The sequence below is a fragment of the Larimichthys crocea genome, chromosome XIV, assembly GCF_000972845.2.
Source record: "Larimichthys crocea isolate SSNF chromosome XIV, L_crocea_2.0, whole genome shotgun sequence".
Lineage (NCBI taxonomy): Eukaryota > Metazoa > Chordata > Actinopteri > Sciaenidae > Larimichthys > Larimichthys crocea.
Window position 1 is genome coordinate 2,960,507 of NC_040024.1, and position 12,603 is coordinate 2,973,109.

The 12,603-nt window shown below is 41.0% G+C and overlaps 1 protein-coding gene across 1 annotated transcript; it reads right to left on the bottom strand.

Moving 5' to 3' along the window:
- Positions 1-7,468: 7,468 nt before the first annotated feature.
- tmem256 (transmembrane protein 256) lies at positions 7,469-11,038 on the bottom strand. The gene is made up of 4 exons (XM_010748266.3): positions 10,890-11,038; positions 10,007-10,044; positions 9,469-9,549; positions 7,469-8,130 (listed from the first exon to the last, which is right to left on the bottom strand). The coding sequence occupies exons 1-4, from the start codon at positions 10,969-10,971 to the stop codon at positions 7,987-7,989; spliced, it is 345 nt and encodes a 114-aa protein (XP_010746568.1). The 5' UTR covers positions 10,972-11,038; the 3' UTR covers positions 7,469-7,986.
- Between the last annotated feature and the right edge of the window lie 1,565 nt (positions 11,039-12,603).

Below are 12,603 nucleotides of genomic sequence, written 5' to 3' on the forward strand. Positions count from 1 at the left end.
CCAACATGTCGTTCTTTCTCTCCAGCTGGGGTGTATGTGAAGTTGTTTTTTTTTACATGACATACAGAACCCATCATGTGAGTCATGTGACTTTACAAGAAATATAAATTGCAATACTGACAAAACATACACAACACAACAGCTGTATTTTCTGATGGTCTGATTGTAGATTGTATTTGGTGTTTTTTATTGCAAAAAAAAGTAAGATCCAAATATTCTTCCATCTGTCTTTTTTCAAATGCACTATAGCCACATTTCTGTTATTTACAGCTAGCCCTGAATGATTTCTAACTAAATGCATAATTGATCACGTACATAAACGTTCATTACAAATTAATGAACTAAACTCGACCGTTCATCATTTAGTCCCTGTCCAACAGACTGTCCACTTTAGAAATCCAAAGTCTCCCCACTGAAGGAGTATTAAAGCATTTCATTTTTACATTTATATAAAGTAAAGAGACGGATTCTAAAACACAATAGTCAAAACTTGCAGCAGATTTTAAAATAGCCTGAGTTTTAGTATGAGTCAAACAATCCCTCCAAAAAACAGATCCTACACCTCCCATAATGGAACCACATCTTTATTAGGTAATAGTTCGGTGAGGGGTCACAAGACAAATCTAAGAGGATTTATTTCCCACCTGGGATCACCTGGATGTTAATGTCTCTGACTTTTCTCCAGTCTTTGCGGTTTCTTGTAAAATAATGTATCATTTTGCTCTTTGGGCTTCAGATATAAAAAGACAGAATCTCATTTAGACTGAACTTGTAACCTGTGACAAAGAGTCACACAGAGATATATCCTTGACTGTTAAGTAGTTTTTTTTAGACTCTAGAGTCTACATGGTTCCTCCAGAAGACGTCACAGGAGATACATAACAAGCTGAATAGTACCTTTCATAACAAGTTAATGTGTATGTTTCAGGATCAATCACTCTCTTTTTATATAAAGAAACTTTCTTAGTTTCTATAAATCTAATAGAAGAGGCTGAATTTTTCTTGCTGAATGAAATAAAACTTCTTGCACTGTGAAACTTTTGGTCATTCTCCTGGGACTCCCAGCATCTCTGGTTGTTCCTCACAATGTGTGAGCTGCTCCCTGTTTAATATACTGTACATGCATAAACCTCCTCGATTACTCCGAGTTATTCATTTCCTGCATCAGTGCTAAACTTCTTTGGATTGATAGCGTCTGGAATAACCTGTCAGACCTCTCTTTTAGCCTGTCGATGGATCATTACGGCCTCACACGCCGCAATCTCACTGACTGTGAGAAGAACTGTCCGTATACTGCCATACAAAGTCTGATTCATCAGCCTATTCTGTGCTGTAAGTGGAACATTTATCAAGATAATGCCGTACCAAACAGCACTTAATGAGCAAGTTGAGGGAGTGACACCACCCGCCTGCCAAATGAGTGGCAAGGGACAACCCTGGCCTTCAGCAGACACAGTGAGACACTTCAAAAAATGAGTGCAGTGTCTCTTAAGCTCACTGCTTTGACTTTAGCCAGAAAGGGCAGAAATAGAAAAACATTACCAGCTCTTCTGACATTCCTTCATACATCACCTTTTTCTAGAAATGGTGCCGCCATGAGAATCCTCCTCTTTGCAAGTCAGATCAGGCTGAAATTGGAGACATGCGGTGGAGGTGTTTCATATCAAGTGATGGTCTGATATTCAACGATTCAATCTCTGACAGCAAGTCAGTGCTTGCTCAGCAGACTTAGTGAAGCAAAAGTGATAAAAGAAAGAGGAGAGGTGTCCTAATGCAGGTGAAATGAAAATAGGGAAAGCAAGATGAAAGAAAAATATAGTCATTTTCCTTATGCACAAACAGGAAGTGAGAAATAAATCAGAAAGCTATCTTCCTCCCATCAGGGTGCTATGTTAGGTGCTAGGTTAGGGTCGTTCCCATATTTTCATCATGTCACGTGACTTCTCATCATCTTTTCAGAATAAGAGTTTACACATAACAATATTTTCTCTTAGCATGTATAAGAGGTTTATAAGAAAAACCTAAACGTCCATAAATACAAGATGTGCAACAGCCCTACAACCAATACCATAATCATCTTAACTCGTCAATGGGCAAACAGGTTGTAGCTCTATTTTTCAATACAAAACATTTTTTTATTCTTCTGCCTAATTTAAAAAATGTATAATATATTCAAATCTCTTCAATCTTTTAAACAGAAAGAAATCAGTTTGGAGCATTCACTGCTAGCATAGAATTGATTTAAATGGAATTTGAATCACTGTGGTGGTCGATGACTTTTTATCGAGAACCATCATCAGGTCCAAATGTTCATTTCCACAATATTTCTATATCAATATGTCTATGACTAAATACCTGCAAAAACTAATCACATTCCCATCACCCTCAGCTGTTATTAGCATTGTGATTGCGTGTTAGTGAGACAGCAGATGGGGTGTGGGGTGTCCGGTAGCTCATCTGGTAGAGAATGCGGCCCATGAATCAAGGTTAAGGTCTTAACTGCAGCGACCCAGATTCACTTCCAACCTGGGTCCTTTGTTGCATCCTCTCTCTATCTCTTCCCTGAATTTCCTGTCTATCTCTCCAGCTGAAAAAAATCAGATATTATGTATGCCAAATATGGTTTTCGATTTCTGAGTGTGCTGTTGGTGCACATACTGTATTCTCTCACGATGCAAGGCACAAAGGAAATGGAGGATGTGCTCAGAGCTGGAAACCATTAAGTACATTGTGGGTGGTAGTGGGGTAAAAAAGACAAATTTACATTTTGATGTCCATTTGTGAAGTTTAATTGGCAGCAGCTTTCCAAAGTCGTAGTTTGGTGTTTGAGAACTGACATCACACATACTGTATCATTCCCATTTCCTTCATTGGGACATAGCTTTAGTCTGTATGTAATATGAAAAGATCACCGTGAGCAGAAAGAAACTGTGTTGGAATAAATTGTTTTAAAAATAGAAATGGGAGATTCTAGGGGAATAAAACATGACATACAGATAAAAAGTTTAATGATTCATTTGGACTTGAAACTCCCATTGCTGTCTGTTCTCAAAGTTAGAAAAAAAAAAGCCTCTTTTCCTAAATAATTAGCCCCGATGAGCGAGTACTTAAATGTTACTGTGTTACGGTCACAGGAGAAAAGGTTATTCATTACTTTTATTCAGCTTTTATTCTCCGCTGTAAAAACTTCACCGTGTCATTACAGACAGTTATCATTTATGCAGCATAACCCCCCGACCACTGCCACCGTCTACCGTCTCCCAGCCGGTTAATAACAGTTCCCAGACATAACATTACTCTTTGAGACGTCTGCTGCTGATAGCAGTGACGGTGATATGATAACAATGCCCCCCCCCCCGGTTTCATCCATTTAGCTCCCCTGATGCATGGCCGTCATCACTGTGCAGCGGATTGAAGTGAAATGATTGGGTATAAAGCCGTGAAAAGGGGGCAGTAGTGATGGGGCCTCGGTGTCCATTGAAGTGAGGGAGTAATCTATCTGAGGGTGTGATAGCGCTGACCATCATTTAAGTGGCTTGAAAAGGTCAGCGGAGGGACTGAGATGTGGGAGCACTCGGGACGGCCATTACAGTCATTCCGCTTCACTGTGTGAGCTGCCGCCGCCTGATTGATGCCTGAGAGAGGATTTGGAGCTGCCGTGGTGTGTATTATACGGCATGCACTTTAATATATTGCCTGTGTGTGTGTGTGTGTGTGTCTGTGGCGAGATATTTGTGTGTCCCCTGGTCCATGTGAATAAGAAGGAGGAAGCTGTGAGTAATCATGTGAGATGGCCGTGGCAGAGAGTTTCATTCCAGGTGTTCAGGAGAGGATCCGGATAAGCATGTCATTCCACAGTCGGCTCCTATAAGCTCTCTATCACCATACTCATTCATGACCAATGACTCTCAAACAACCGCTCTCTTCATCTTTGACCAAAACAGACTCAGACCAAGAAATCAATGGAACAAGGAGCCGTTCGCCCCACAGAAGAAGCTGATGTAATTAAATCCGTCTGCAGGGTAAGAGAGGGAAAAGGAGTGGGAAGCTTGCGAAGTGCGTGAAAAGTCCCTGGAGGTATAATTAACAATATCTACCGTTAGTATCTGTACTTCTTTTTTTCTGACGTTCACAACAGTACAGACAGGCGCAGAGGTACAACCCCAAGAAGGGTTTCTGTCTGGATTTACAGATTAAACAGAAATCTAGAGAAATATGGAGTTTTTTTCATGTTTGATTGTTTTACAACGTTGAATCAAAGGTGAAACCTGAAAAGGCACAATGAAAAGACCACAGCTGCAGACACACAAAACGCTTCAGGTTCACGGTTACTGGGACACCTGAATATAATGGAAGCGTAAAAAAACACCTGTGAAAAAGACCAAGGCCAAAGAAAAATTGTCATGTCATGTCAGCAACACCTGCACCGTGAAGGCAAAGGAACAATCCAGGCAAGTCTGCTACAAAGTGACTGAAAAGTACGTGAGTAAGTGAGGCAGATGGATACAAGACAGTTTCCGAGTCGTTGAGCATCCCTCGCAGGATGTTTAAATCAATCCCAACATGACAAATCTGACTATTTCTTGGCCTGGTATATAAACTTCCCGGAGTGTGTGCAGGTTGCCTGGCAACTGCTTAGAAACAAAGAGCCCAGCCAGCACATAAATTGTTGAATTGTTGTTTTCACACTTCACTTTTTGCACAGATGGAACAAATAAGATACATGGTGCTAATTGGTGAGCTTTAGATGCTCTGATAGGCTTATTTTGTTGCATTGGACGGGCTGTTCACCAGTTTCCAGTGTATATTAAGCTAACTAACCAGCAGAAACAGATAGACAGACAGAGAATTATATCAATCTTCTTATCAAACTCTGCGTGGAAACTATTCCTTGGCACGAGTATGGTTGAACTCCTGAACTGTGACAACTGTGGAAAAAAAACTTGCATGACATCTGGTCTACAGTTTGCCAGAAGGCCGGTGGGAGACTCTGAAATCAGCTGGATGGAGCTTCCATGGTGTGATGAGACCAACACTGAGCTTTTTCAGCCATCAGACTAAACATCATGATGTTGGGCACGTCATAACAAATGTACCATCCCCAGCGTGAAGCTTGAAAGTGGTAGCATTACGCTGTGGGGATGTTTCTGCTGGTTCTGCTGCAGACCCTGGAAGGTCAAAGTTGGCAGGTTTACTTCATGTCACTTGGTTTTTGGTCTTATATCAAAAATATATATTTTAAACTCCTAGCTCAAGGTCCCTACAAGCCTTTTTCTGGAGATTTCAACTGTAACACAGTGTTCTTTGGCAGTCTCCTCAGTTGTCATGGAGATGGATTTGTAGAAATCTGAGCTCAGTAGCTGTTTCTTAACATTTTATTTATCTGAATATGGTTGAAAACACAACAAAAACATCTAGTATGTGGACCTTGAGTTGGTTTTGTCAAAATAGAGTTGCAAGGTCAAGAATGACCTTTCATGCTAAACCAAATTTTGTTTGCCTCGCTGTGCTTGTGTGGTAGTAAGGAGCCCAACAGCAAATATTTGCCCCCACCCCAATAATGCAATAGATGAACCCAGCCGTCCATTTGAGGGTAGATGGTACAATGAATGTAGCAAAATACTCACTTTATAGAGATCTTTCCTCACTTTCACATGCGATTAGTATCAAAGTAACCACAACAAATCTACTTTAAAGGCACTGAGCGGTAGAAAAATGATGTCAAGTTAAGACAAGCACTATTCATATACATAGTGAGAGGACTGAATAGCATTGTCTGAATCACCTGAAAAGTTATGGTAAAGAAGATTGAAGCAGACACGAGTGTCTCCCTTTATCTCACTTTCCATTTCTCCCTCTCTCTCTCTCGGGCGCTCACACATTAAATGCGGTCTGCCAGAGCAGAACATCGTGATCCAGTTGGATTTTAACACAAAGGTGCTGCGCTGGCAGCAGCAGTATCCACACATCTGAATGTCAGCAACGGGGGGGAGAAATAAACAGGTCTAAAATAAGACTCCCTGTGTGAAACTGGTCAAAATTTGTAGCTCACTTCTTGCCAGGGAATCACATGATTTTCCCTCCTCAAGTATTTAACACGTAGGTGAAAATTTGATGATGGCACTCTAAATGTGTGCACCCGACAGCACGGAACACCCTGTAACTTTCAGTCAGGTGTCTCCCATAAACTTTCAACTTGTGAGTCAGAAATGTGTGACTGTGTGTCAGAGTTTTCTGTGCGGAGTGATTGCTTGGTCCTGGAACAGCAGAATGCTTCCCAATAGCTACTTAATTCTAATGAAGGTTTTATGAGTCGTGATCAAGAGCTCATTGGCAACGTGTTCAGTCAATAGCGCTTTCTCTTCTGAGCAGAGCCTCAGCTTATGTGCCGACCCTAGCAAATTGACCTGGAGATTTATACGGCTATTTTCTAAAGGTCCCCATTCGTGGGCCTACAGTCAGCAAGGCGAATTAGTGTTTCAATGGATTTCACTTTCAATTTGAATGTGGAGTGGTTGGAACATGGCCCCAGCAAAGGGGAGGCCATGGGTAATGAACTCTTTTGTGTTCTGCCACTTAGAGGATCAAATGCTTGAGGCTGGGAAGACATTCAGCATTGCAAGAAAAATGATTTCCCTCGGCTGCCATAGGTAGTGAATCCTATGGGTTTATACACCCTTTATGAAAACCACACATGTAGGGCCCCTGTTCGACTGGCACTGGTGTTAGTCCTTTGTGAATGGTTTGCATTTCAGGATTCTTACAGCTCTTAAGTCTAACTGAGATCCATGATACATCAGAATCAGAATCAGAAATACTTTAATAATCCCAGGGGGAAATTATTTAATGCAGGCTCATGCAGCCAAATCAGCACTGGTGGTGGTATGAGGTGATGGAGGAGTACTGTACAGGTGGTACAAACTTTCTTCTGTCCACATACTACAATGGAAGGAATTTAAATAAATAATATAGAAAGAAGTGGGAAACACAAAAGGAGAGACATTTTAAGTCTGGACCCATTCCTAAACTACTCATCATGCAAAATAGCACCTTTCAGGGTGATATATTATGTGTCTTACATTAGTAAATCACTATTATTGATGTATTACTTTGTAAGTAGTGTTTTAATGTTGTAGTTGTCCCTTTTAGCTATTGTACTCTTTTAGGCAGTTTAATATGAAATAATGAATCATATTTTATAAATAGACCATGTTTTGTCTGAAAAATGCTAACCTGCAAACTGTCAAGTAAATATAGTGCAGCAGACAATCTGCAATGAATTCCTGCATATTGAGCAGGTTGTGGGGAAAAAAAAGGCTCTTTTTGTGCATTCGTTTTTCAAGAGTTGATGCTATATATGGTCTTTGGTCCTCACTGACAGAAACAAATGGATGGATGGAGCTGAACGCACACTGCACTTGGAGGGGTAATAAAAATGACCCATGAGAAGAAGTTAGACAACACAACGTCTTAGAAAAAGTACTGATTTTATTTCATTTTAAAGCCTTCATATCCATTTTAGTTTTAGTTTTTTTTGGACATACCTATTCTGTATAAATGTACAGAAATATACACTTTATTTACTGCTGTATGGGAAAATGTAGTAAAAACAATATATACTAGTGTATAATTCACATTCACAATAGCATTGAGGTTTTTATTGGCCAGTGTAAAATTGATATGCCATTGAAAATGTCAGATCAACTAATTGTATATGCATGACACACTATTTTCATTCACTTATCCATTTTAACTCACACCAAATAGTCAAAGGACACCGTTCACAGACAGACACTAATGTTGGAAAAGTGATAATCCTGTTGTGACCTTATCTCCTGCAGACACACACAACCCAGGACAGGGAGCAGTCAGATGGGTGGCATAAACTCAGCACTTTAAACCTCTCAGCCAACTCTCACAAGCTCTCCAGTCTGACAGTTCAGTGACACACAGTTGCCCTGTGGAGGAGATGTGAACTGTTTCTGTTCAGAGAAAAATGGCCAGCCAGCCAGCAATCATAGCTACCCCCCCAATGGGAGCAATCTTGCGCAAAGCAGGATCCTTTGTAAGGGCCTGGTGGTACAGAGAGCCACAGAACATCCCCATGCCTGCTATCAGGAGGGTACCAGCCTGTATAGAGCAGAAGACAAACATTTTTTTAATTTTGGTCATTTTAAACAGTTAACTGACTCACTGTTTTTGTTTCGATACATCTCCACAGTCCGGTCAGATGAGCTGAAGCACCTTTCAATGACACCATGTTCCCAATGTGTGGTGGTCTTTTTTGTTATTATTTATTTTATTTTTTTCCACCTGAATGTTATTTAGTAGTGAGAAGCTTAGGAGTTATGATCAATGACCAACTAACTCTCTGATCATGTTGCCCCGGTTGTTCCGCTTTGTACTTCACATCAGGGGAAAAAAAATAAAATTCAGGCCTTACCTGCTCTTCAGAGAGTTCGACCTCTCCATCACTATCCCTTTCTAGTACCGTCACTTGATTCTATGCAAGTACTTATTGCTGCACTAAAATGTCCTTGTTGCACTGTTCCTTGATTGTTTCCCTTTTTGTAAGTCGCTTTGGACAAAAGCGTCAGCTAAATAACTAAATGAAAATGTAATTTAACATTGTTACAAAAAATCTTTTTTCCATTCAGGACAGTGATGCGTGAATTATCTATCTCTCTTTCCCCGTATATTTGGTCTAGTTTGCATTGCAATACTCCTACCACTTGTGACAGGAACTGGAGGTGTGAACTTTTTCTTTTTGGCTCTCTACTCCTGCTATTTTTCCAAAATGTATCTACTTCGACTCCTCTGCAGCAGATGGTGTTCAGGTGTTACGGCTGACTCGGGTTGGTGGAGGTTTTGTCCTGTATAGTCCGCCTGCTGTAGCTGTTCATTTATTGGTTATTGTTTTTTTTACTAGACCATAAATTCAACTTCTTCAAATTTTAAATTAACCGAGCTACTCCGTAATCTTTGCACGCAGCCCCTTCTGCTACAGCAGAAGTACCCTTAGTTGGAAATGGCTCCAAAAGCTACGAGATGTGACATCCAAGAAATCCTGATTGGATTGGCCACCATATAAATCACACCTAATCTGGCATGCATCTCCTTTTCACGCGGTTTGTTGATTCTCCATCAGATATTTTGTGGTAATGAATTTTTAAATAGCCTTTACACTGAAAACACTTGGCAGTGCAGGTTTTGCATATGTTCAAAATTCTATTAGTCGTAATGTGATAAGACCAGGACACACACAAAACTAAATCTTAACTACATTTCACTGCTCCATTGCCAGCTGTTAGACACAGGTTTGTTCCAAGCAGTATGCTTGATAATTATAGCCTAAAGGAATACTGATGTTCTGAGTGAGGACAGACTGACACTAACACGCTAGCTCAATTTTAAGGAACACTCAAGTGCATCCAGCCCTGAGACACCGTATTAGGCTTCCACACTCACCACAGCGGGTTTGCCAGAGTGGGCAGCACCCAGCAGGGCCAGGCTGTGGTAGAAATGGTACTTGTTGGCGGTTTCAAATAGCTGGAGAGGCAGACAGAGAGAGGGGGAGAGAGGTTTCAGTGAGATTCTTCATTTCAGTGAGTCAGAGATTGTGTGGTAAAGTTCGAAGAGGGCTACTACCAGACTACAAGATAGATATTGAATGAGTCACGAGCACAAAAGGGGATTGGGTTACTATCATGCACCAATTACATCATTTTCCTGTCTTTTGACATTCAGGAAGTTTCCAGATCAATAGTGCCAAGTCAACAAGTGTGAAAAGAAATAAAAACTCAGGCATTTTTTTTTTTAAGCATACTAAGAGTAAAAAACACTGCTACAGTAACTCTAAAACTGAGCACTAAACTAAAGCCAATCTCAAAACTGCATAATCAAAACCACTGAAGTAGAAACTGTTAGGAGACTGCGGCAAGTGGGAAGTTTTAAAAAGGACTTTTAATACAGCACAATTTGCTTATTCACAGCGGTGTTTACGTACCACTCTCTGGTAGTCGTCGGGGTCACTTTCTTTGAAACCTAAAAAACGACAAATGTGGAACAGAAAAAGTACAGAATGAAGTAACTGATATGACATGTTACTTGACACACTGTCAATGATAACTTCCCCTTGAACTACTGTTTCACATTTTGACATGAAATGGTAGGGTCCACTCAGGTGTTTCCAATGTTACTAATTAAGGTTCAGTTCCATTTATGGCGGCAGGGCCATTTCCTGTGCTCCAATAAGCACGGCAGCAGCACCCTGACTCTGTCTGAGCTGAATGGAACACAACCTTAATTAGTATCATTGGAAACACCTGCGTTAACCCTATTCTGAAGTCTCGAGGCTCTGTTTAGATTATTGCAAGTGCTCGTGAGCACTTGGTGTATTATCTCGTGTCGCCAGACGTAATGCAGTGAACATTATAATGTCTTATGTTAGATAGCAGGGTCAGTGCAGCCTTAATGTGAGCCAGCATTGTCTCCAAAGAGCCGTTGTAAAAGTTAACATAAAACATGAAACTACTGGAGCCAGCTTTACGTTCAGCTGTAACTTCTGACTTTACGTGCATTACGTGCTCTTCCACCATGACACACTGTGGAGGCGTGTCACCTTGCATTAATTGTTTATTTGACTAAAGTAACGTGCTTCTATGTGTGTCATCTGTACGCCGAATTAATAATTATCCTATTTAACGTTAGCAGCATGTGCGTGTTACTCTTGTAAAGTTATACAGCTGCGTAGATAAGGAAGCCAACTTTAAATTGGCATATTTTCAAATGGAGGCTGGAGCTAGCATGACGGTCTTTATTCTGGTCTTTTAGCTGAATGAAAAGACTCATGCGTGAGTACAGAGTGTGAGCTAATGTAGAGGCCCTACCGTGAGCCCCGTATGCCCCGAGTGACACCGCCGAAGCCCCGGACAGAGCCGCTAACCTTCGGACAATAACAGAAGCGGTCATGTTTGTAAGCTGCGTGTATCCGACAAGACTGACGGCGGTGCTGCCTTCACGGCCTTTATGTTAGCTCGTATTTTTTAGAGTTCAGGGTTTGAAAGAAATTGTAAGAAAAATGTAAAAGGGTGTTTAAAAAAAACGTTTTCATTTACTCTTTGTTTATTTATTTAATTGCAAAATTAGTTAGATATGCCAAAATAGATATGCAAGAACATTAACGATGATTTTAGCGTTCTCACGTCTTGGGTATTACAGCGATTTTTTTTTTTTAGTGGTACTCCAAATTACGACATTCCTATGTGTCTTTAAAGGCAGCACAGGGCTCCTGACAGCCGAGCACATCCGTTATCTGTTTGTATGCTTGAACCAAAATGGCGCTTGCCATGCTCCAGTTTCAGTCCACGGAGTAATGTCAATGTCATAACTTTCCCAAATAGACGTGATCTGACGCTGGCATGACGGGCATTATGATGCCTTTAGTCTTACATGCATGTGAGTGTGGGGATTTTACACTCCTACAGCTGGACTTTCAAAACTCTAATGCAGCACTGCAGAAATAAGAAATTCTGCAACCGGGGCTAAAGTAAAAAAGGCACTTTATTTGATTATTATTTATCCCATTTTTGTGTGAAATATGGTGCTATCACTGCAAAACTCAGAGGGCATAAAAGGCTCAAACTCACTGTCAAGCACTGACCTCCGCTTCACAAATGGAAAAGAAAATCAAACAGTTTTCATTTTTTTTACCTCCGCTTTGTTTAAGACCTCACATCTAAAATCCATTATTCATGGTGGGGCTAAATTATACTATTGTGCTGCTTTTGTATGAATAATTAATTTCCTTCACAGCTTGCGTTCAGAAAGGGGTTTATGTGGCCCTTTTTTTTTTTTTCTAGCATCACCGTATGCACCAAATTGCCACATAACACTGAATGATAGGCTCGGCAGCGGCGCAGCGGGTGCATTAGTGTGCAGCACTTTGCAATTTATCCATCACTGCAATTTGTGGCAACACTGGCGACTTTTTCTGCTTTAGTGAATTACTCCCAATGTTTTGATGTGTTTTCCTGCCAGCAGTGGTGTGGGAGGACCAGTGCTGTTGTTACCCTTTGATGAAAAGACACTAATCCCTGCAGAGAGGCCACCAAAAGGGGGTGCTGTATTGCTTTCTCATCTGCCAAAGTTTCTCCAGAGAGAGGGTGTATGTGTGCATGTGTGTGTATAAAAGGGGGCAGGGGGACTTCTTCCAATTATCATATTGAAATTACACAGGGTCACACTGCATTACTGGAGAGTCGCTAAACCACAGTTTCCGTCGAGCTCTGTCCTTAGCTGACTTTGACACAGCATTAACACAATGCATACAATTAACACATTTTAATGACCATGTAGCTAATTAAAAATAAGCCTTATGAGTCACAAGGCTTCATCATCAACTGTGAACTGAACCTGTAGCCAGTGTGGGTGTTTGTGCGGAGGCTGCTGAGCTCCGACACACACCCCGCCTCCGTACTGGATCATGTGTGGACTTTAATTTAGCATGATTTGCAGCACCGCCCGCATGCCGGGCTTGTGTGCAGACGGATGCTGCACAGAATCCACTCACTCACTCACGCAAACATAAACACAGGTCATTTT

Bases quoted from the DNA above. Each gene is read 5' to 3' on its own strand.
- tmem256 (XM_010748266.3), bottom strand. From the start codon at position 10,971: ATGACCGCTTCTGTTATTGTCCGAAGGTTAGCGGCTCTGTCCGGGGCT. The intron at 9,550-10,006 runs GTACGTAAACAC...CTGCCTCTCCAG, and splicing joins CCGACGACTACCAGAGAGTG to CTATTTGAAACCGCCAACAA. The intron at 8,131-9,468 runs GTGAGTGTGGAA...TGCTCTATACAG, and splicing joins ACTCTGGCAAACCCGCTGTG to GCTGGTACCCTCCTGATAGC.